Source organism: Candida dubliniensis, chromosome 1 (genome assembly GCF_000026945.1).
Source record: "Candida dubliniensis CD36 chromosome 1, complete sequence".
Lineage (NCBI taxonomy): Eukaryota > Fungi > Ascomycota > Pichiomycetes > Serinales > Debaryomycetaceae > Candida > Candida dubliniensis.
The window spans coordinates 2,709,264-2,729,958 of NC_012860.1; the positions used below are offsets into that span (position 1 = coordinate 2,709,264).

The following is a 20,695-nucleotide window of genomic DNA, read 5'->3' on the forward strand; positions in this document are numbered from 1 at the left end:
TTTTTTTATATATTTATATTATATTTAATTCATTCAATTTAACTAACTCACGTTATTCCAAGAGTTGATTAATCAATTCTAATTTAATTTAATACTTATTTGTATCATTAATTCGCTTACATTCAATGGTAATACTTTTTTCCACAACATAGAAATTTTTGGGGAAGCAAAAAAAAAAATACACTTGTAAAATTATAAATTCAAAATTTTGACAGCAAACCTACATTAACAATCGATTTATACATATATATATTTCCAGAACACCTTCATTTTCAAATCACTGACACAATAATTAAACATCACAATATGTCATCCTCAAACTCATCTGGTGGAGGAGGACCACCGTCATCACGATATAATAACGACTTTCTAGATTATGGCAAACAACGAAGGAAAAATTTTTATTCGTCAAACTTAACCTCATCAACGTCACCTACAACAATATCATCCAACCCAAATTCAAATACACATCTATCATCTAATAGCGTGCCAGGACTATCGCGACGAGATTTCAAAAATAATGGGCCTGGTTCAACATCTATACCACATCTGAAAGACTCAAATTCAATACCAATAACATCACGAAATGGCTCTTATTCATCATCTTCACATTATAGTAATTATGGAAACTATCATGATTATTACCCAGGAAACGGACGTAATGACACATGGAGAAAATCCAGTGGTGGAGTTGGAGACACCCGTTTAACTGCATCACATTCCTCTAATGCACCAGGGTCAGGATCATCAACATCGTCGTCTTCATCATCAGCAGCATTATCATCATCTTATCAACAATACAGACCAAATGGAGATTATAGAATAAAAGATCGTTATGACTCATACACTGGTCATGAAGGACCTATCAATACTAGTAAATGGAAAATGAGTCGAAGTTCAGTGGGTTCACGATATTCAGCAAAAGATAGAATGCGTGGCAAACAATCGTCGTTTACTTCTGGAAGTAACAGTATACCTTTAGGGTCGTCCTCATTGGTGAACAGTACTAATTATCGAAGTGTTAGTGGAGGTGATTCGTATTATGGAAGTGGTAGAAGTAATGGATACAGTTCGTCAATGAACTCATTGTATTCAAACCCAAAAGCTGTGGACAGATATTCATCTTTACTGAAGAATGGTGGTTATTCAAAGCCAAGAGACTATAAATATAGATACGTGAATAAAGATTACAACCGAAGCACTTTGATTACTCCTGTGGATAAGGACTTGAAGAAAGAATACGAAGATAGGGATTCACCTGCACCAAGAGATGAAGACGATGAGGAGGCTGAAGGAGATGAAGAGGAAGAGGAAGAGGAAGAAGAGGATGATGATAGTAAACTAGATCATGATGATATTATACAAACTGCTGAAACAAAGAAGGAAACAACTGAGAACAAATTGGAGTCAGATAAGTCCGATGAAACCAAGGCTGTATTGGAAAATGGATTGGAGTCAAAAGACATGAAGACAGAAACTGAACATGAACATGAACCTGAACCTGAGACGAAGGCAGAGATAAAGCCCGAATCAAAACCAATAGATCAGAGAATTGAGCCAGTTGAAAATCCTACTTTAGAGGTGACAGTTGGATATAAACCCACACCAGAAATGATTAAGAAAGCAACATTAGAAGCTGCAACACACCTTTGCAAGTATCCGTTAACAAAGATAGAATCAGAATTTGAAGAGTTGAAGAAAAAGTTCTCACAAGAAACTAAACATAATGAAAGTGGTGCCAACTATTTGAAGTATTCCCTTGCTCGACCGATTGCTGATTTTCATGATTTTCCCTTTTTTTCAAACAATTATAGAAGTTTTGTTGAATCAAAAGACACTCTAATTGAATATTTTCAAAAGAAGCACAATGCAATCAATACAAAGAGAAATCGTTTGTGGAATGAATACAAAAAGGGATTGCAATTATGGGAGACTGAACAATTAAAAATGGACCAACAACTACGTGTTTTGCATCCACCGAACGATGAAATGAGACGAGAGATAGATTCGAGTGATAACCGGAAACAATATCAACAGCAACAACAACAGCAACAGCAACAACAACAACAGCAACAGCAACAGCAACAATTTAATGATTCAAATTCGGGAGGCAATATTCATTTTTCTTCTCGTCGTAATAGAAGACATGGTGATTTGGTAACTACTGAAGCAGAATTTCAGGAGATTTTATTATCATTGGGTCAAGAGGATGATGAGAACCCATTAGTTAAAGCAGAAAGAGTTGCTGCTAAGATTCCTGATATGATCTTGGATCCTGTTAAACGTGATAAAATATTGTTTATGGATTCAAACAATATTGTAAGAGACAAAAATGAATGGGCACAACGAGTAAAACATGACTTTATGAATAATTTTTCCGAAAGAGAACATGAATTGTTTTGCGAAGGGTTTTGCTTGCATCCTAAACGTTTTGGTGCTATTGCCAGGCACATGGGTGGTTTGAGAAGTGCTTCTGAATGTGTGGTTCATTATTATATGACGAAGAAAAAAGTTAATTACAAGGAATTATTGATCAAGTCGAGGAAGAAATCAAAACCACGGAGAAAACAGAAAGCCGCCAAGAAAGAAGTTGTCGTTCCAGTAAACACCAATGTCGAACCTGGCGAGACTGAAATAGAATTGCCTCCATCTAGTATTATTCCGGTAGAACAGTTAGTTACAGAAGAGTTATACACGGAAACAGGTCGTAGAAAGCGTGCAGCGGCTCCTGTTTTTGATGGTAAAGAAAAGGAAAAAGAGAAAGAGAAAAAGAAACAAAGAAAGGATGGGGCAAGTGTGGTTGTTGTTAATGAACCAGCATCCGTTCATACTGTTATTGCCGATACTACTATCACTACACCAACCACGGCAACTGTTATGACTACACCTAATCCTACATATGTGAATACTATTAATAATGTTAATGATTCGAATCCAGTTGCTATGAATATTCCTATTGCTGGTAGTGCTATAAATACTACTGAAGTTCCAGTACAACCTACAATTATTGAAGAAAACAAAGATAACAAACGTAAGGTGATTTCAAGCTATTGGAGTATCACTGAAGCTAATGCATTCCCAAAATTATTAGAAGAATTTGGGATGAATTGGGGATTGATCTCTGACAAGTTGGCAACAAAATCAACCACCATGGTTCGTAATTATTTTCAACGTAATGCAGAAAAAAATGGTTGGGATGCTATAGTTGCCAATCAGAAAAGTTCGAAAATGTCAATCATGAGTTTGTTGAATTAGTACATATGTTTATATAATATAGCAGTAGTAAATAACGATTATAATATGTTAGTGAAAGTTCTAATATTTTATATATAAAACATCCATGTGTACCAAATAATGGTTATCTACACTCTTATGTGTCTACAACTTTGAGTCTAAATATTTCAACACTGCCTCCAATTCACCTTTTTCAAATTTAGTTATTTTACCTTGAAATGACGAACCTTTACCACCTCCTTTTAAGTTAGATAATTTCAGTTTCAATTCAACTTGTAATTCTTCTGCTTTGGGACCTGATATTTTAATAGTTCCACCATTAGGTGCAGCACCACTTAATAAAACAAGGGTTTGATTGTTTGATATATCAACATCACCAGTTTTATCTTCATTAATCAAGGTCGTTAATTCTTTTTGAACCGATGTTAAATATTCTGGAAGATCAGCTCGATATACATAAGCTAATTTATTATTGTGGTCATTTTTAAACTTTTGGAAAATTTTATTAGCTTCAATTGATGCTAATTCTTTTAATAAATTATTCAATGTAGAATTTGCCTTTTTATAGTTTAAACTTAATAACTCAACTTTTTCTTCTACGACTTCAATAGCACAAGATAATTGATTAGTCGAAACATTTCTTAAAATTTCATGTTCTTTACGTAAATAATTGGCAACTCGACCACCACAAGTGAAATATAATCGAGAATGGCCACCTCTAATAGGAGATTGATGTAATAATACAATTGATTGGATTTGTGCTGTTGATGTTAAATGAGTTCCACAACATGGATTAGCATCTAATTCACCAATTTTCACAATTCTAATGATCCCCTTAGATAAATCATAATCATCAGGTAAATGAGAAACATCAATTTCATGTCCATGTTGATCAGGAGTAACAACTGTAATGGGGATAGCTTCAACAATCAATTGATTAACTTTATTTTGAACTTCTATAATCAATTCTTGAGTTATTTTTGTGGGTAATTCAATATAATTTATATCTTCACCCATTGACCAACTTAAAGTTTCTAATTCATAAGTATCAAATACTGCTGATAATAAATGTTGACCAGTGTGTTGTTGCATAATATCTATTCTTCTATTCCAATCAATATTTAATGATACTTGAGTCCCCGGTTCAATTAGTTCATTAACTAAATGAACTGCTTTTAATTTATCTCGTAATACTGATTTGACTTCAATGATCTTATTATCGGGTAATATTGTGATAGTTCCCTTATCATATGGTTGACCACCACCTTCAGGAAACAAAATTGTATCTTCTAATTCTACCCCGAATTCTTTACAAGGAGGGGAATCTTTCTTTTTCTTGTTGTTGTTTTTGTTTTGTTTGTCCTTGGCTGTTGGTGGAGGAATGAATTCATAACTTGAAACAACTTTGGTTTTGAAAGTTTTCAAAAATGAATTCTTTTGACATGCTAATGCACCTACAATTGCTGTGGTTGTTCCTGTTGTAGTTACTGTCATGTTATTGTCTGGTTATTTCTGTTAAAGTGGCAATAATACTAGTGATAAGAGAAAAGAAAAATTAGCTTACAAATCGACGAAACCCTGTTGGTGCGAAATATGTGAGAAAATCGCAGCAAGTTTCATTTTCTAATACTGTTGAATATTTATTAGGATATAATTTCCAAAAGACACACATATATATAAAACTAAACTTAAAAGCAATAAATAACCAAGGTAAATGAAAAAACTTCATCACATTTATTTTTTACTAAGAGTGAATCCCAAAATAACAGATGCTCCTAAAACAGCAAGAGCACTAGGAATTAAAATTTCATTAGGTATACCGAAAAGCAAACTATTATCAGCATTAACATGACGATTTTTACCAGATTTGTGAATGAGTTTAATATTTTCAATTGGTGCTGGTTCATGAGGATTATGGAGATATAAATCAGCTTTGTCATTTTGTAAATTCAAATTGATTCTTATACATTCAGCTAAATCACTATCAGAAGTGATTGATACCACATCTCCTTCATCATCAACATAGCTTATGGCATAAGTTTCTTGTGTTGATGAATTTTCGTCTGGTTTAGGGACATTCAAAAAAGCAAAATCTTTTTCATGTAATTTTTCATTCATCAATTCTCTTAATTTGATAATCCCATCACTGGCTTTCAAAGTTATACGATGAACCCTTCCTTCGATTCCTGGAGATTTAAACTTGAAAATAAATGGTATTTCATCAACTGTCATTGAAGACGTCATCTTGAATGAAGAAGCCTTAAGAGGGGAAGAGTTGACGTATGATACTGAATCAGATGGCTTAATGTCAACATTAAAAGAATGAAATTCAGAAGGAGTGATATCAGGAGCAGTAGCACTACCATGGCTTGTTTCCATTAATGAATCAGAATGTGCTGATTCTGTATCACCATCAGTATTGTCCAAAGAAGTCCAGAACTTGTTCCAGGCTGGACCTTCATTAGTAGATTCCACTGCAGTTGATCCATTGCTTGTATCACTAGTTTCAAGTTGTTTAATTTGGTTCAAGGTAATGTGTGTCAATTTCAAAACTTCAACAACGCCAATGATATCTCCTTCGTTGGCAACTACAGGTAAATTCAAATAATGACCATCAAACATTTTCCGCAAGGCATCTTGAACTGGTAAACCAATTGGTGCAACATCGGGTTGTGGAGTCATGACTCTGACAACAGAACATTTTTTAGGATCCAAACCAGCAGCAATGACTCTTAAAACAACATCTTTAGATGTGAAAATCCCTGCTACTTGTTCATTTGTATCCTTAACCAAAACAGCCGTGGTTCTATTTTCTTTCATTAACATGGTGGCTTCATGTACCGATGCTTTGACATTTACATATGTGGGTACAGTGTTGGCATCTAATGCATCTTCCAATGTTGGTCCGTTCATTTTGTTTTTCAAAGTTTCGAAATATTGGTAAACATGATGAGGCTGTTCATTAACACCAATTTCATTATGAACTGAATCTAATGCTTCGTGTAATTTTTTGGATGAACTATGCATTCTTTCCAATTTCTCCATTTGTTGAGCATATGATTTTGTGATATCAAGAACACCAACAATTTGCAGTTTTTCATCCAACACTGGTAAATGACGGAACCCCTTTTCCACCATCAAATTTAAGGCATCACCAGCTGGATCAGTGGCATTGGCACAAATAGGATTCTTGGTCATTATTGTGTCTATAGTCACTTGTGTGGCATTAAGACCAGATCCAACAATTCTAAAGGCAACATCTTTAGCGGTGAAAATACCCAATAATTCACCTATTTCATTAACAACCAAAACACAGTTTTCTCTTCTTGCTGTCATTAATTGGGCGACTTCATAAACAGTGGCTGTTGGTTTACAAATAATTGGTTCACCAGGTTTTAACCATAAAACTGTTCCTGGGGCACCTCTACTTCTTCTTGTGCTAGTAGAAGTGCTTGCCTTTTTCTTTCTCAAATCATTTTCAATACGTTTTCTAATTGCATCGTCCCTTCTTGATTGTCTTTGTCTTGAATCCAAACTAGTTGGTGGAGCCATTGTTATTGATGTATCAGGAGTGGTAATAGGGGTGTTATCAATATGCGATTGATTAGATGTGTTGCTTTCTATTGTTTCTTCTGTAGAAGGAAGCGTTTTAATCAGAAGAAAACGTTTCAAAGTAGAAAATCTCTTCCTTTTGGAAGGTGAATTTGGTTGTAAAGAAGTCAACTTGGAAAAAAAAAATTATAATAAAATTAGATTGGAGATTTTTTTAGTGTGTTTTGACAAGAAATCGTAAAGCGAAGTAAAAAATTGTAAACAAATCAATTTTAGGTCGTGTATATCCAAATGAAAGGGAAATCAACTTCAGTAAAATATAAAAAGTTATCAATTATCAAAACAGTTTACAGAGTTGAAAGAATATTCATGATTATTTATAATAGAAAGTTAGAAACCAATACTCTGTAAACAATAATCTTGAAACAAGTAATACCGAAACAGTGTTTTTTACAAAGAAATGGGGCCATATTTTCATAATAATAATAATAATAATAGTAATAATACATCTGGATGCAAGATTCGTGTTTTCTGGAGTCAATCTCTGCCTCTAGTTCATTGATGATATATGCATGCATTGCATTATGTAATAAATATACAATTGTGCAGGTCAGATCATCCGTTGCTTAGCTAATCAAACCAATAATTTTCTTTCGCTAAATGGGGACTAAAATAAAATAAACAAGGCTAACTAATAGGCAATTGGTCACATGAATGCAAGTAATGGACTGATTAATATTAAATATTTGCAAGTAAACAATAATGTGAACACAGAACGAACTGACTAAAAAACTTGAACCTCCCAAAAGAGCACTCTGATAGATGTTTACAAATCAGCTATAATTTACTTTTGGGGGTATTTGGGTTCCCATTTCCCATTTATTATTTCGCTTATTGTTAGTATAGGTATAATGACAAATTCTCTAACAAGGACAATATTGTATTCTTTCATTTTCGTTCTTTGTGGGGAGACTTTTTTTTTTCATGTTTTTCTTGTTCTCATAATCCGCAATACTCATTACTATTATTATTTTTAGCAACAAATTCTTTATTGTTAATAATTGCTTACATTCGGGGAAATTAAATAGCCACATAACGGAATCCGCGGTATTATATAGGCTATTTGGTGAAAATGAAAAACAGCTTCTAACTGTGCATTGAGATTGGTTTTTGAGGGAGGTAATGGTTTGGTTTGGATGTAATTTAGTTCTGATTTTGGCGCGTTAGACGAGTATCAGGAAGCAGGAAACAGTTGAGAAACAACGAAGAGAGAAAAAAAAAAAAAAAAAAACTAACTGGCCCTTCAGACAAATCTTGATGCTTTGGTTCATCAAACACCATACACAATGACAAGTTTTGAATTGACTCCCACATTAAGGGATACCATCAATGGATCATCTTTAAGTAAAGATGAGAAATTGCAATTATTATCCAATTCATACTTAACTCACACCGATTTAATCAAATTCTATCAAACTTGTCACCCAACATCCACTCTATTGGAATTGATTCGACAAACCAAATTATATATACCACCATACAAATCATACAAGCAACCAAAGACTGCAGAATTCATAAAAACAATGGAAAAACTCCGTCTTGAAGCAAAGGAACAAGAATATAGACGATTGATTAACCCCACACCTCAATATTCGACTTTATATGATAAAAAATTGGAGGATTATGATCTGACTCCAACTCCACAACAAGCACTGAAGGAATTGAAAAATCAATTAAGTACAATTATAAATGTTTTCATTAGTGTTGGTAGTGTATCATATGCCATTTGGTATTGGACAGAAACATCTTGGGGGTTACCAGTTAGTTATAGAGTGTTGTTGAGTGTGTTTTTCGGTCTTTTAGTGTTGGTTGCTGAAGTTGTTGTATATATGGGATACATTAATAAAATCGAAGAAGCAAGGGATAAAGAAAGGAAGAAGAAAGAAGTAAAGAAAGTTGTTAGAAGTATTAATTTGAAATTGGATTAATTGTCGAGTGGCACCCTTTTTTTTATTGGTTGTAAAAAAAAAAGTTAAACAAAATAAGTTAACCAGAAAAGCAATACTTGTCTTGTAAGTCGGAAAGCTTTTTACAAGATCATAGTTCCAGTTATTTAATAATTTCTTGTGGTATTTATCAATGTCATCGGGTCCATTTTATCGATCATATTCGTTTAATGCGTTATGGGCGCTTGTTTTCAAATTTCCTTTATTTGCTTATTTTGTTGGATTTATTGAAGATTTCGTTATTTCCATCATCAAGACAGGTCCAATTCCTAAACATATTGCTATGATTATGGATGGGAATAGAACTTACGCAAAGAAACATCGATTACCATTGAAAGAAGGTCATTTTGCAGGTGCCAATGCATTAGTTAAAGCATGTAAATACTGACATCCTTTAGTTATTCTACCTTTTTTTTTTTTTTTACTAACCTGTCATCATCTGTAGGTGCTTGAAGTTTGTTATAAAGTTGGTATTGAACAAGTTACTATTTATGCATTTTCACTTGAAAATTTCAATAGGTCTAAAGAGGAAGTTGATACTTTGTTTGCGTTATTGCGTGATAAACTCAAAGTTATGTCAGAACATGAAGATCTGTATGCTAGATATAATAAAGTTCGAATTAGAATCATTGGTAATCGATCATTTATTCCTGAAGATATTTTGAAAGACTTGGAAAATGTGGAAGAAACCACGAAAGATTTTGGGTCTAAGAAAACTTTGAATGTTTGCTTCCCCTATACTGCTCGTGATGAAATTACTTATGCTGTTAAATCTATTGCTAGTAAAAGAGTCTCAGGAGAACTTAATAATCGTAATAAAATTACCACTAAAACCATTGAGAAGAATTTTTATTTTGGAGATGATGTACCTCCTTTGGATATTCTAATTCGTACTAGTGGTCATACTCGATTAAGTGATTTTTTACTTTGGCAATGTACTACTGAATGTACTATTGAATTTCCGGATGTGTTATGGCCAGATTTTGGGTTTATTAGTATCATGTCAATTTTGTTTAAATGGAGTTATTATAGAACTATTCAAATTGAGGAAGAGGCAATACGTGGGAAAGAACCTCGTGTCCAGGAAGTTATTCCACCAGTATTACTAAAAGAATTACCGAACCCTCCACCTGCTACATCAGTTATTTAAAATCCTTGCTTTACGATTGTATTTTGTATTTTAGCTAGAATATGCAAAGTTGTCATGAATAGATTCTTTTACATTTATTAATAAAGATTAATATAAGTATATTTATTTATTTACAAGTCTACCTGGTTATTTATTTATTGTTGAGATTGAGAAATTTTCACTTTTTGAACCAATTTTTGAAGTTGTAAATTTTTTTCATAATCAGTTCGTTCTTGATTTAAATAAATATTATCAGCATCAAAATCTTCAGGTCTTAAAACAATAGCATTTGGATTTCTTTCATTTTTCCATCTTTTATTAACAATTTTTTCAATTTCTTCATATAAACTTTGTAAATCATGACTTTTACTAATTATGTAATCATTTATATCAATTCCTAATTTAGATTGTAATGATTTAACAATTTCAAATCTAAATTGTAAATCATCCAATTTTATATCTTTATAATTATCTCTATTGATTTCTTGATCTTGTTTAATGAAATTTTTCAATTCTTGATTAATTATATTTTGTAAAATTGATTTATCAGAATAAAATGTTTCATAATTTTCTGGAGTTAAAGATTTTTGAAATTTCCAATTTTTCAATTTATGGAAATTTGGCATATCTGATTCAATATTAAATGATTGATATTTATCAGAATTTTTAAAGGTTAAATGATGAATTTTAATAGAATTAGATTCAATTAATTCATCTTGTTTAGTAATTATATCTTGTCGTTTTTGCTTGGATTCAATAGATGATTTATTCTTACCGAAAATATCACCAAACCATGATAAATTCCTGGTTATTGATGTAAATGATCTGGTTTGTATAATTTGTGACCTAAGCATAGTTAAAGGGGGGGGCAGGGATTCCTTCCTTTTTTCAAAGTGTATGTATATGTATATGTTTATGGTTCTTAATTTAAAGGATTGTAAAAAAAAAATTTTTTTCAGTATGACAAACAAAATCTCCAATACAATTGTGTGCCTGACACGACTATTATATGGAACCAATAGTTTATAGAACAGTATATGACTGTATTCCTGTTAGAACCTAATAAATAATTTGTATTCATCTCGTTTTTCATATATAAATAAAAAAATATATAAATCGTAACAATGAAAAGTAAAACGTAAAACCTAGAATCAAGACAAAACAATACAAAACAAAACAAGACAAATCAAATCAAATCAAATCAAATCAAAACAACATATAAACATTTCTAATCATGCTTTATATAATTTTCTTCTTTTTCAAAAATGAAATTGTGAAAAATATCACAATTATATATAATCCACTACCTATTCCATATTGTTGTTGAATATCAGCATGGGGAGCAACATTGGATGCATCCCCACTACCACCAAAACTACTTTCAAATCTTTTTCTCAATCCGCCATTAGTACCTTCGGAATTACTATTTGAACCACTACCTGATTTAGGATTTGCAACACTAGAAGGTACTGAAGTTGTATAAGTCATTGTTGAATAACTCATTGTAGGAACGGTAGTTGAACTTGGACTAGCAGTAGTATTTGGATTCGTATCAGTATTAGTACTTGAAGTAACACTAACTTGACCAATATCACACCAACCTTTGACAGGTATACAATTAAAATATTTACACCATTTGCAATTATTACCTCTATCGATATCATTATTGAAAAAATTCTTACAAAGTAGTACCAAATAAATAATCATCAACACAAGGGCTATTACTCTAACTCCACACCAAACATAAAATCTTGATGGGATTTTATCTTCAATGGAATACATTGGATTCCAATTATTTAAAAATTGTTGCCAAGTACTAGGATTTTTAGGATAAGTGATAATACCATCAATAAATACCCAAAATGGATCTTTCAAAACAACAATTGATGATAATATCCCCATGGCAAATCCTCCAATATGACTAAAATTATCTAATCCAGGCAATAATCCTAAAACAAGTGATATGACAATTTCTCCAATCATGATACATATGAAAAGGGCATAATGTTTGGTACCATACATATTAGTATTTTTTTTACCGGTATATATGAAAAGTATTATATTAGTGGCAACAATTCCAAATAAAGCTCCCAGGGCACCGGTTGAGGCAATCCCTTGAGGAGTAAAATTGGCCCCCAATAAAAACCCACCAATACCACTAGATATATAAATAATAGCATATTTTATAATCCCAATATTTCGTTCAATTGATGCTCCCATTGTTACTTGTAATAATAAATTAAAAATTATATGTAAAAACCCTGCATGTAAGAAAATAGGAATAAATATACGATACCATTGATCAGGTAAATATGCGCTGGTGCCATTATTATTATCAATTTTCAATTTCGTTAATCCACATAATTCACTTAATGAACATACATAAGAATCCACTGATGTAGAATTGGCACAGGGGAATAATATACTTGTATCATCAGTTATATCTTTAATTTGATGCATACAAGGCACATAACGTGCCCCCATATTAATAAGTAGAAATGTCAGTGGACCTAACATTGGATTGAAGTATGGTTTTGTTTGGAATGCTGATCCCGTGAGATGAGCCATTTTCGCTAATTCCACTATGAAAACAATTATTTGAATAAGAGAAATCACTATGGTGAAATAAGGTAATTTAGTATAATGGAATCTTGGTTTCCTTCGTAATGAACGGATTCGATTTTTTTCATTTCGTTTCATTTTATGTTTTAAATCTTCAGAATGAGAATCATCATCGGAAATTTCATCATTTCTAAATGGATCTGAATGAGGTGGAGAAGGAGGTAAATCCACATCATCATAATCACGAGTAGTAGTAGTATAACGTGAATCAGAAAATGGATTTTGCGAAGAAATCTTTTCACTATCGGGTATAGGGGGTAATTCTCTAACTGTAGTAATATTTTTTTCAAAATAATCTTTTTTATTGGGTTCTGGAACTGAATTTTCAAACATTTGTTTGTGTTTATTCTGATGTTTTGTTGATACATTACCATATGGGTATTGCTGCTGCTGCTGTTGATGTGAACGATTCTGTGGTTTCTGTGGTTGCATATGTGATGGTTTGGGAGGTAATGAAGGTAGAGATGCAACTGAGTTACTAAAATCTTGTTTTATATATCTTTTTGTCGATTGTGTTAAAGGTGAATGTTCGTTTAAATCTCTTGCTGGGAAATCGTCATCTTCATCAGAGATATTAAATGTATTCTTATCAACTGGGTATGGAGTATTTGAAGGCATATTATTGAATCAGTTGGATCTTTTTGGCTATTTGATCAATAATTATGAAATATGGACGGGTGGGCAGTGGAAAAAAAAAAAAAAAAAAAAACAATAGTTTTGGGAACAACTAATCAAACGAATGAGGAATAATGCTTTGGTGGGTATAAAAAAAAAAAAGAACTGACAACTGACAAGAACAGCAACAAGAAAAAAAGGAATGAACAACTCAAGTGTTTAAGCGAAGAAGAAGAATAAATAATAATATTGAAAAAGTGGAAATGAAATAAAATAAAAGTAATAAGGCAGTGTGAGTATAAAAAGAATTTTTTGAAAAGAGTTGTGTGGGATGTTGATTCCTAAATATAAATTTCTGGTTCGCTTTTGCTTTTTCTTTTTTTAGACTTTTTAAATTTGACAAAGGGGAAATTTATTTTTGTTTAGTGTGTAGTGTGTTGTGTGTAGTGCGTTGTTGTTGTTGTTGGTTAACTTAGTAGTGTAAGATGGTATTGTTTTATGTGTTAGTATAGGATTTGGACGTGCACCGCGTAACTAATTTTTATTTTTTATTCTGAGACAACTCAATCTATTTCCAACCAACCTATTATTATTATTGTTGTTGTTTGATGGTATGTTTGTGTGTTAGCTTTTACATTTTTATGGTGGGGGGATTATCATTGTTTAAAGATCAACAACAACAACAACAACAACAACAACAACAAACACCTCTTTCTTCTTTTACTCCCTTTCATTTGTTTGCATATTTCCACTATCGAGGATTTGTGTATTTCTTTTGAAAATTGATTGTTATCATCATGCTTTATTTAAAATTAGATTTTTTAAAAAAAAATTCTTTATGTGAGAACAGTTTTCCAACTGCACAATCTATTCATTCTTCTTGATTGTATTTTGTGTGCCTTAAAATCGATATATTATTGTCTCTATCGTTTAATTGTCCCATAATAAGTTGGGGGGTGGGTGGGTAATGATAAGCATTATTCGGGTTGTAATTTGCTACTAACAAAGGAACGAAAAAAGAAAACACTGCAAAGCCTTTTGGTGTGTATGTGTAACATCGGAAATTATCATCACTCCAGGAGTTTCTCTTGGCTCGTTTATCACTTTATCGAGAATCAAAGAGTTTGGTTTTGTTTAGTAATACCCATGGCGGTAAGTGGTGATCTGTCATCACTTATACCTAGATTTAATGTTGGGTTCTTTTCAAATTCCTTTATTATTATAAGCTTAATATTATTCTAGTAGTTGAATTATTTCAGGAGATTTGATAAATCTTGTCAAACAGCAATTTTAAGTGTACCTGCACTTATTACGTAATGTTACAGTTGTGGTTCATCGCGATCTTCTCAAGAATGTAAAACCATGGTTAGTAGGATATTCTGACGATCAATTTCTAGTTTTTCTGGTCATTGTTATTATTGACGTGGCATACATTTCCACCTAAACTGCAGCTTTATGACAATATTACTATTATCAATGCTGTTTCTAGAGGCTTACACTGAAGCCGGAAAAAGGAAAGGTGATGACAACCCAAATCAAATCAACTTTCCCGTATCTCACGATCAATAAAAGTAACCTGAAACAGAAACTAAGCTTCTGTAACAAAAGGTTAATTTTAATAATATTGTTGTTGTACTAGTTGTATCTAAAAAATTTCACTTATGCTGTTTAGAGATAGTCCATGTAAGGAGAAAATGTTTCACAATGGAATTTTATGCAAGTTTCACACATTCAACTGACAACAGGAAAAACAAATAAATTACGCTAATCAACCAGAAAGTTCTTGTAGACGATAATGATGAAGGTGGTAGTAGTAACCATAATGATGTTGATGATTACAAATTCTGTCGTTTTGTGTGTTTGTCACTTTCAACCTTAAATTTTGATTGATTCGACCTTTCGTTATAGAATTCTGAAAAGTTTAAACCCCTTGGTACCTGATTTCATTGTTCAAAATTATCAAAACTCCCCTTTATAATTGTAAGGAACAAGAACAGCCGCTATTACTATTTATCCTTTCCTCCCTCTCTTTCAATGAATGCTTTCAAATATAAAACAAACAAAACAATACCCATTAACAATAGATAAACAATTTCAAGTAAGCATTATTTCCATTCTCTTGTTGTTGGATTTCGTTGTTTTATCACTTATTCTTCCTCTTTCCTTGTTGAAAACCGACTTGAAGGTGCTAGTTGACACACTGTCTAGTGCATTACGGTCCACATAGCAGCAACAACGTTAAGTCTTTTTTTTTTTTTTGTAAACCCGTGAACCTAGATCGTTACTTCAAAAGTGGTAGCTCTGTCTCCACTAATTCTGGTGATTTGAGAACAAGGGGAGTTGCTTAACAAAGTAGTTACTCTAAACCTTTAAATGGCTATTGATCTCCTTTCATGAATCTCTCAACAGCATTGGTTCAATTTCATCAGATCCTTCTACTGTAATAACTAAACGGCAGTTGGTTTTAAAGAGGCAAAAAACAAAAAATAAAAACTGTTGGTATTCATTTTTTTACAACCAATATTGTACTAAATATTCATGAATATACTCTACTGACAATACCAAACTTATATAAACATATCAAGACTAATCTATTTAAATAATGCATCATTGGACAATGGATCAGCTTTCAAAACTTGGTTTCTCTTTTTAATTCTTCTTTCCAAAGCAGCTTGAGATCTTGCCTTTGCTTGATCAGCAGCTTGTTGTTTCAATTGAGCTCTAACAAAGTTTGGTGAAACATATTGTTTATTTTCATAAATCTTAGGCCCTGAAAATGATCCTTCTAAAACTGTGATTAAAGTTAATACTAATCTTGGTCCAATTTCTACTAAATTCAATTGATCAACATCAACATCATCATCACCATCTTCATTCTTATCATTTTCTTTAACATCCAAAGTTTCATTAATTTGATAATTACGAATCCAAATTTTCCCATCAACTATAGAAAAAGTCATAACATGATCAATAAATGGTTTTGATTTTCTAGCATTTGGTGGAACTCCAAATGTTTGAAGAAACATTTCTTTTAATAATTTATAATGATCATTTTCTAAAAAACTTTTATCAAAACTTAAAATTGGTCTTGAACCTTTTAAGCAATTCCCAGTGAAATTTAATTCATCTAAAGTATGTAAATTTTGAATATGAAATTTTAAAGTTGGACCATTTGGTGGTTTTGAAATCCATAAATATAAATCTTGATGTTTTCTACATTCAAAGAAAAAAATATTATTACAATTGTATAATTCAGCAACTTCATTTAATTGATGTAAATTTTTTTTAGAATCAAATTTTGGTTCTTTTCTAGCATGAGGTAATAATGATAATAAATCTTGAATTAAATGACGATGTCTATAAGTAATACCACGAGATGATATCACCAATAATCTTTGTCTATTAATATGTTTGGTTTTTTCAGATGTTTCCTTAGATGATTTGGATTGTAATGCCTTATAAATAGCCGACATGATTGAAGTTATGGAAATGATAAGTATAGCTTTGGGATAGAAGTTGGTGGAGTTATGTTAAATGAAGTTTTTATTTTTTAGTTAATTTTTTTTTTTTCAAGCTCTTCTTCCTCATCTCATCCAATGTTCGGTTTTTTTATAGTGTGGCAGAAAAGAGACAATATCGTGTGCTGTAGAACTGAATAATAGTTTTAATTTTCAGGAAAATATAACAACTATCCAACATCAATACGATTCTTATAAGATTTGATTAAGCGGTGATTGTTTTGTTTACTGTTGCCGTTTGGTAAGGCCAGGACTAGCTTTTCAAAAGACCAATCCAGCCAAATCTCTATCAACATGTCATAATGCAGATCATTACTAGTACGTCTCTAAGATATCACCCGTAGAATTCCTGAAAACATAATAGTATTCTCCTATTTTAATATTATCTGCCTGCCTCCTTGTGTAATGAATATCAAATAACACCCATACAAACTAAATATTTCAGTCTTTTTTAAAAAAAATACATATAAATAAAACCTATAATTCTATACGTGTTTATATATCCAAATTTATATTCTTTATACTCTTTACTTAATTCTGTCTTCTAGCCAAAAAGAAACATTTCAATTAAAGATAATTTACCAGGGTTTTCCCCTTCTGTTCATATATATAACTTCTTCACTTTTTTTACCTTTTGATCTTATAAAACTTAATGTTTTTCTTCAGTATGTTTAGCTAACCATTCTTTAATAAATTTTTCTTCTTCTGGAGATGAAGCTTTAATTGGTGGAGTAGTTGGACTTGGTGGACCCCATGGTTTTGGTAAGACCAATAACACAACTGAACCTAAAGTGGCTAAGGCTAATTGATGTGGTTGGAAAGTTTTCCCTAAAATTTGATAAGCAGCACCCATTGTATTTTTGAATATATTTTCTTTCTTTTTATGAATAATGAATATTTATCTTCAATGAATCAATGGTTGATTGAGTCAATGTTTGATTTGTATGTTTCTTTCTCGTTTTTTTTTTTTTTTCAGTTGTGTGTGTTCTGTTCAGTTGGTCTTGAAGGCTTTTTCCAAACTTTTATGAAATTTCATTGGATAAATTATATACAGGAAATTATCATAACGCTACCAAATGGGATTGAAGTTGCAATTATTTTGATATGGGTGAATGTCCTTAGGCGAAGGTGGAACTTGAATTAAATATGGTTACCACAAATGGAAAAGAAAATTGGACAACTGAAGGCTGAAAAACACTATTAAACCAGCTTTTCTTCTTGTTGTAATAATGAAAGGTTCAATTAATTTACATTCACATACAATTGATTTATCTACATTGGAAGAGTTAAGAGACCCAAACTTGATAAGTAGATATCCGCCATTATTTCAAAGGAAACAGAATTTGATTGCCTTGGATAATTCAATCAAATCAATCAAGAGGTCTAAAACTGTATCAACCCCAACAACAAGTAATAGAACCAACAACTTAACACCTATAGTTTCAGCACCTATTTCAAATTATTATCAAATACAGTCCTCCTCATATAGTTTACCTAGAAGACCTTGTGTGGAATCGAAGAAATCAAATTTTAATAAAAAGCATCGGTTCGCTAAATTTTGGAAGAATATATCGGCAAAATCAAATAAAATGTCACGACATGAATGTTTGATGCAATCAATTAGTAAACCAATGGATCATTGTTCTCGGCAACAACAACAACAACAACAACAACCAGCTCTTAGTCCTGATACATGTGGTTCTGTATTTTTGAATAGTCTATACCCCTCAAAATCAAGAAACATAATTGAAATAAAACCAGATAATGATGGAAGAGGTTATGATATAAACAATAATAGGAATGGCAACAGCAATGATAGTAGCATTAACAATTTGAATTATCATGATAGTGAATTTGATTTATCTAGAAGAAACACCTATATATCACAAATGAAATTTCAACCAATGTCTCCACCACAAGAATTATCAGCTGTTAATTCCATTGTTATTCCTCCTGTTGGTGGAAGCAATCAAATTAATAATCCTGAAGAATTTGCTAGTCCCATAATTCATCCAAATATCCACCTAGAACAACAACAACAACAACAACAACATGAACAAGAATTGCCAAAGAATAATTTCATAAAAAAATACAAACATGATCGTACTTTGAATACTGGACATACAAGAATCCCTCATCAATCAACAATTTCATTTGCAAAATATGATTTGATGAATTTAGATACTAATGCAATGTCTCCTATTGAAACTCCGGATGATGATGATGAAGATGAGTTGATTACACTTAATCGAGGAGATTTCATATTACCCAATTCATCATTTTTCATTCCTACAACAACTACATCCATAGTTAATAGTGATACTGAATCTTATGAAAGTTATTATAGTTTTTCAAAATCTCCAGAAACAACAACAACAAATAATAATAATAATAATAACCGTCATTCCATGTCAACAATCATTAGAGGAGAACATGTAAGATGTTGAATATCTGGAAAACTAAAACAAAGACAATCGTGGAACATATTCACAGAGACGCTCAGGATTAATTTGTCAATGGACTAATTGGTGTAGGATTTAAATTACGTACACAACAATGTTGCGTACATAGTTAATATAGTAAGATTTTTTGTTACGCCACCAAGTTGAGCACATGTTTGGTTTTGCCAGAGACCCAATTATGGCAGGAAGGGTTTGATAAAGAAAAATTATAAATTACTGTGCAAACACACACACACATATATATATACAAGAATAGAACCAGTAAAATACAAATACATATTCTAACGTTTGACCCAAGTTGGAGATTTTCTAGCTTTAACCTTACCAGGTTTCTTTCTTTCGACAATTCTTGTATCGCTCTTCGTTAATCCAGCTTTAGATAATCTTGGTTTCAATAATGGGTTAAACACCACCAATGCTTTAGCAATGGCATACATAATGGCTTCACTTTGTCCAGTATATCCACCACCAGTGACTTGAGCGAAAACATTATATTTCCCTTCTTGTTCAACAACTTGAAATGGATAAAGAATATTTTTTCTAGCATAAATATTAGGGAAAAATTCAATTAATGATTTCCCATTAACTAATACTTCACCTTCACCTTTAACAAGATAAATTTTAGCAATTGACAGTTTTCTTTTAGCTTGAGTTCTAGCTCTACCAAAACAATCCAAAGTTTTTTCACGAGTCAATTGAGTAATTTTACTCACTGATTTACTAGTATATTCCGATAATATTTCTGATACTTCAATAGGCATTAATTCTAAATCAATAGTTCTTAATCTATTTAAAAGATTGATTAATTCACGATAACGGATCTTTTTAACTCTAGTTCCTGATTGAGTTTTTTCTAAATAATCATCAAATCCAATGAATTTTTGATTTTGAATTTCTCTATCAGGTACTACTCTAATTGGTAATTGTTGATATTTTTTTAAAACAGCACGTAATCTATTCATATTATCTTCATGAACCGGATTACCACCATAATAGGTCATTAAGGTAGGTACAGTTCTTACACGATTGATTTCTCCTATGGTCAAATTCTCAGTTACTTGTGAAGATGTATATGGAGCCCGTTTTTGTTGATGTTGTGGTTGATTACGACGGAATCTTGATTGGAAACGAGGTTTGGTGGTGGTTTGTATTTCATCGGTTGTTGTTGTTGTTGTGGTGGTGGTGGTAGTTGTTGATTGAATAGGTTCATTAAGTCTAAAAGTAGATTGATGAAATGATCTTTGAGGTATATGCAACCCTCTAAATCTGGTTATAAGTCGTAATGCCATTTCAATTAATTCTAGGTGGGTTGCTTCACCGTGGTTTGAGGCTAAGTTACGATCTTGATTTCAAAGACAATTTGAAAATTTTTCCTTCTCTCACTAAATTTTTCTTTAGTCACTAACAACAAAGTTGTTGGTACACTTTACACGACAAGGCAGGTCCTTAATTGATTCTGTTTACCTACATGAAAGCAAATCAAATATTGAGTTTACAGTCTTGTTTGATTTATGGATTGTATTTGTTTATAGTATAGAACCATATATAAAGTCTGTT

At 31.9% G+C, this 20,695-nt stretch overlaps 10 protein-coding genes and 1 pseudogene across 10 annotated transcripts, besides 1 other annotated feature; 5 read left to right on the top strand and 6 right to left on the bottom strand. All coding sequences in view use genetic code 12, as the record gives it.

Moving 5' to 3' along the window:
• Window positions 1-306: 306 nt before the first annotated feature.
• CD36_11470 (DNA-binding protein, SET3 histone deacetylase complex subunit, putative) lies at window positions 307-3,255 on the top strand (the record flags this gene model as incomplete). The annotated part of the gene is made up of 1 exon (XM_002417742.1): window positions 307-3,255. The coding sequence occupies one exon, from the start codon at window positions 307-309 to the stop codon at window positions 3,253-3,255; it is 2,949 nt and encodes a 982-aa protein (XP_002417787.1).
• A 123-nt stretch (window positions 3,256-3,378) lies between these two features.
• On the bottom strand, window positions 3,379-4,728 carry CD36_11480 (alanyl-tRNA synthetase-related protein, putative; the record flags this gene model as incomplete). The annotated part of the gene is made up of 1 exon (XM_002417743.1): window positions 3,379-4,728. One exon carries the CDS (start codon window positions 4,726-4,728, stop codon window positions 3,379-3,381), a length of 1,350 nt encoding a protein of 449 aa, XP_002417788.1.
• A 240-nt stretch (window positions 4,729-4,968) lies between these two features.
• CD36_11490 (CBS/PB1 domain-containing protein) lies at window positions 4,969-6,786 on the bottom strand (the record flags this gene model as incomplete). The annotated part of the gene is made up of 1 exon (XM_002417744.1): window positions 4,969-6,786. One exon carries the CDS (start codon window positions 6,784-6,786, stop codon window positions 4,969-4,971), a length of 1,818 nt encoding a protein of 605 aa, XP_002417789.1.
• Window positions 6,787-8,132: 1,346 nt separating this feature from the next.
• Window positions 8,133-8,774, top strand: CD36_11500 (vacuolar ATPase assembly integral membrane protein, putative; the record flags this gene model as incomplete). Its single annotated transcript, XM_002417745.1, has 1 exon — window positions 8,133-8,774. The coding sequence occupies one exon, from the start codon at window positions 8,133-8,135 to the stop codon at window positions 8,772-8,774; it is 642 nt and encodes a 213-aa protein (XP_002417790.1).
• A 151-nt stretch (window positions 8,775-8,925) lies between these two features.
• On the top strand, window positions 8,926-9,942 carry CD36_11510 (dehydrodolichyl diphosphate synthetase, putative; the record flags this gene model as incomplete). The annotated part of the gene is made up of 2 exons (XM_002417746.1): window positions 8,926-9,165; window positions 9,238-9,942. 2 exons carry the CDS (start codon window positions 8,926-8,928, stop codon window positions 9,940-9,942), a joined length of 945 nt encoding a protein of 314 aa, XP_002417791.1.
• Window positions 9,943-10,076: 134 nt separating this feature from the next.
• On the bottom strand, window positions 10,077-10,775 carry CD36_11520 (conserved hypothetical protein; the record flags this gene model as incomplete). The annotated part of the gene is made up of 1 exon (XM_002417747.1): window positions 10,077-10,775. One exon carries the CDS (start codon window positions 10,773-10,775, stop codon window positions 10,077-10,079), a length of 699 nt encoding a protein of 232 aa, XP_002417792.1.
• Window positions 10,776-11,160: 385 nt separating this feature from the next.
• CD36_11530 (conserved hypothetical protein) lies at window positions 11,161-13,161 on the bottom strand (the record flags this gene model as incomplete). The annotated part of the gene is made up of 1 exon (XM_002417748.1): window positions 11,161-13,161. One exon carries the CDS (start codon window positions 13,159-13,161, stop codon window positions 11,161-11,163), a length of 2,001 nt encoding a protein of 666 aa, XP_002417793.1.
• A 1,048-nt stretch (window positions 13,162-14,209) lies between these two features.
• Window positions 14,210-14,504, top strand: CD36_11535 (annotated as a pseudogene).
• Window positions 14,210-14,504: a sequence feature.
• A 1,245-nt stretch (window positions 14,505-15,749) lies between these two features.
• CD36_11540 (ribosome biogenesis protein BRX1) lies at window positions 15,750-16,631 on the bottom strand (the record flags this gene model as incomplete). The annotated part of the gene is made up of 1 exon (XM_002417749.1): window positions 15,750-16,631. One exon carries the CDS (start codon window positions 16,629-16,631, stop codon window positions 15,750-15,752), a length of 882 nt encoding a protein of 293 aa, XP_002417794.1.
• Window positions 16,632-17,905: 1,274 nt separating this feature from the next.
• CD36_11550 (conserved hypothetical protein) lies at window positions 17,906-19,123 on the top strand (the record flags this gene model as incomplete). Its single annotated transcript, XM_002417750.1, has 1 exon — window positions 17,906-19,123. The coding sequence occupies one exon, from the start codon at window positions 17,906-17,908 to the stop codon at window positions 19,121-19,123; it is 1,218 nt and encodes a 405-aa protein (XP_002417795.1).
• A 296-nt stretch (window positions 19,124-19,419) lies between these two features.
• CD36_11560 (mitochondrial 37S ribosomal protein MRPS9) lies at window positions 19,420-20,427 on the bottom strand (the record flags this gene model as incomplete). Its single annotated transcript, XM_002417751.1, has 1 exon — window positions 19,420-20,427. The coding sequence occupies one exon, from the start codon at window positions 20,425-20,427 to the stop codon at window positions 19,420-19,422; it is 1,008 nt and encodes a 335-aa protein (XP_002417796.1).
• Window positions 20,428-20,695: the final 268 nt, after the last annotated feature.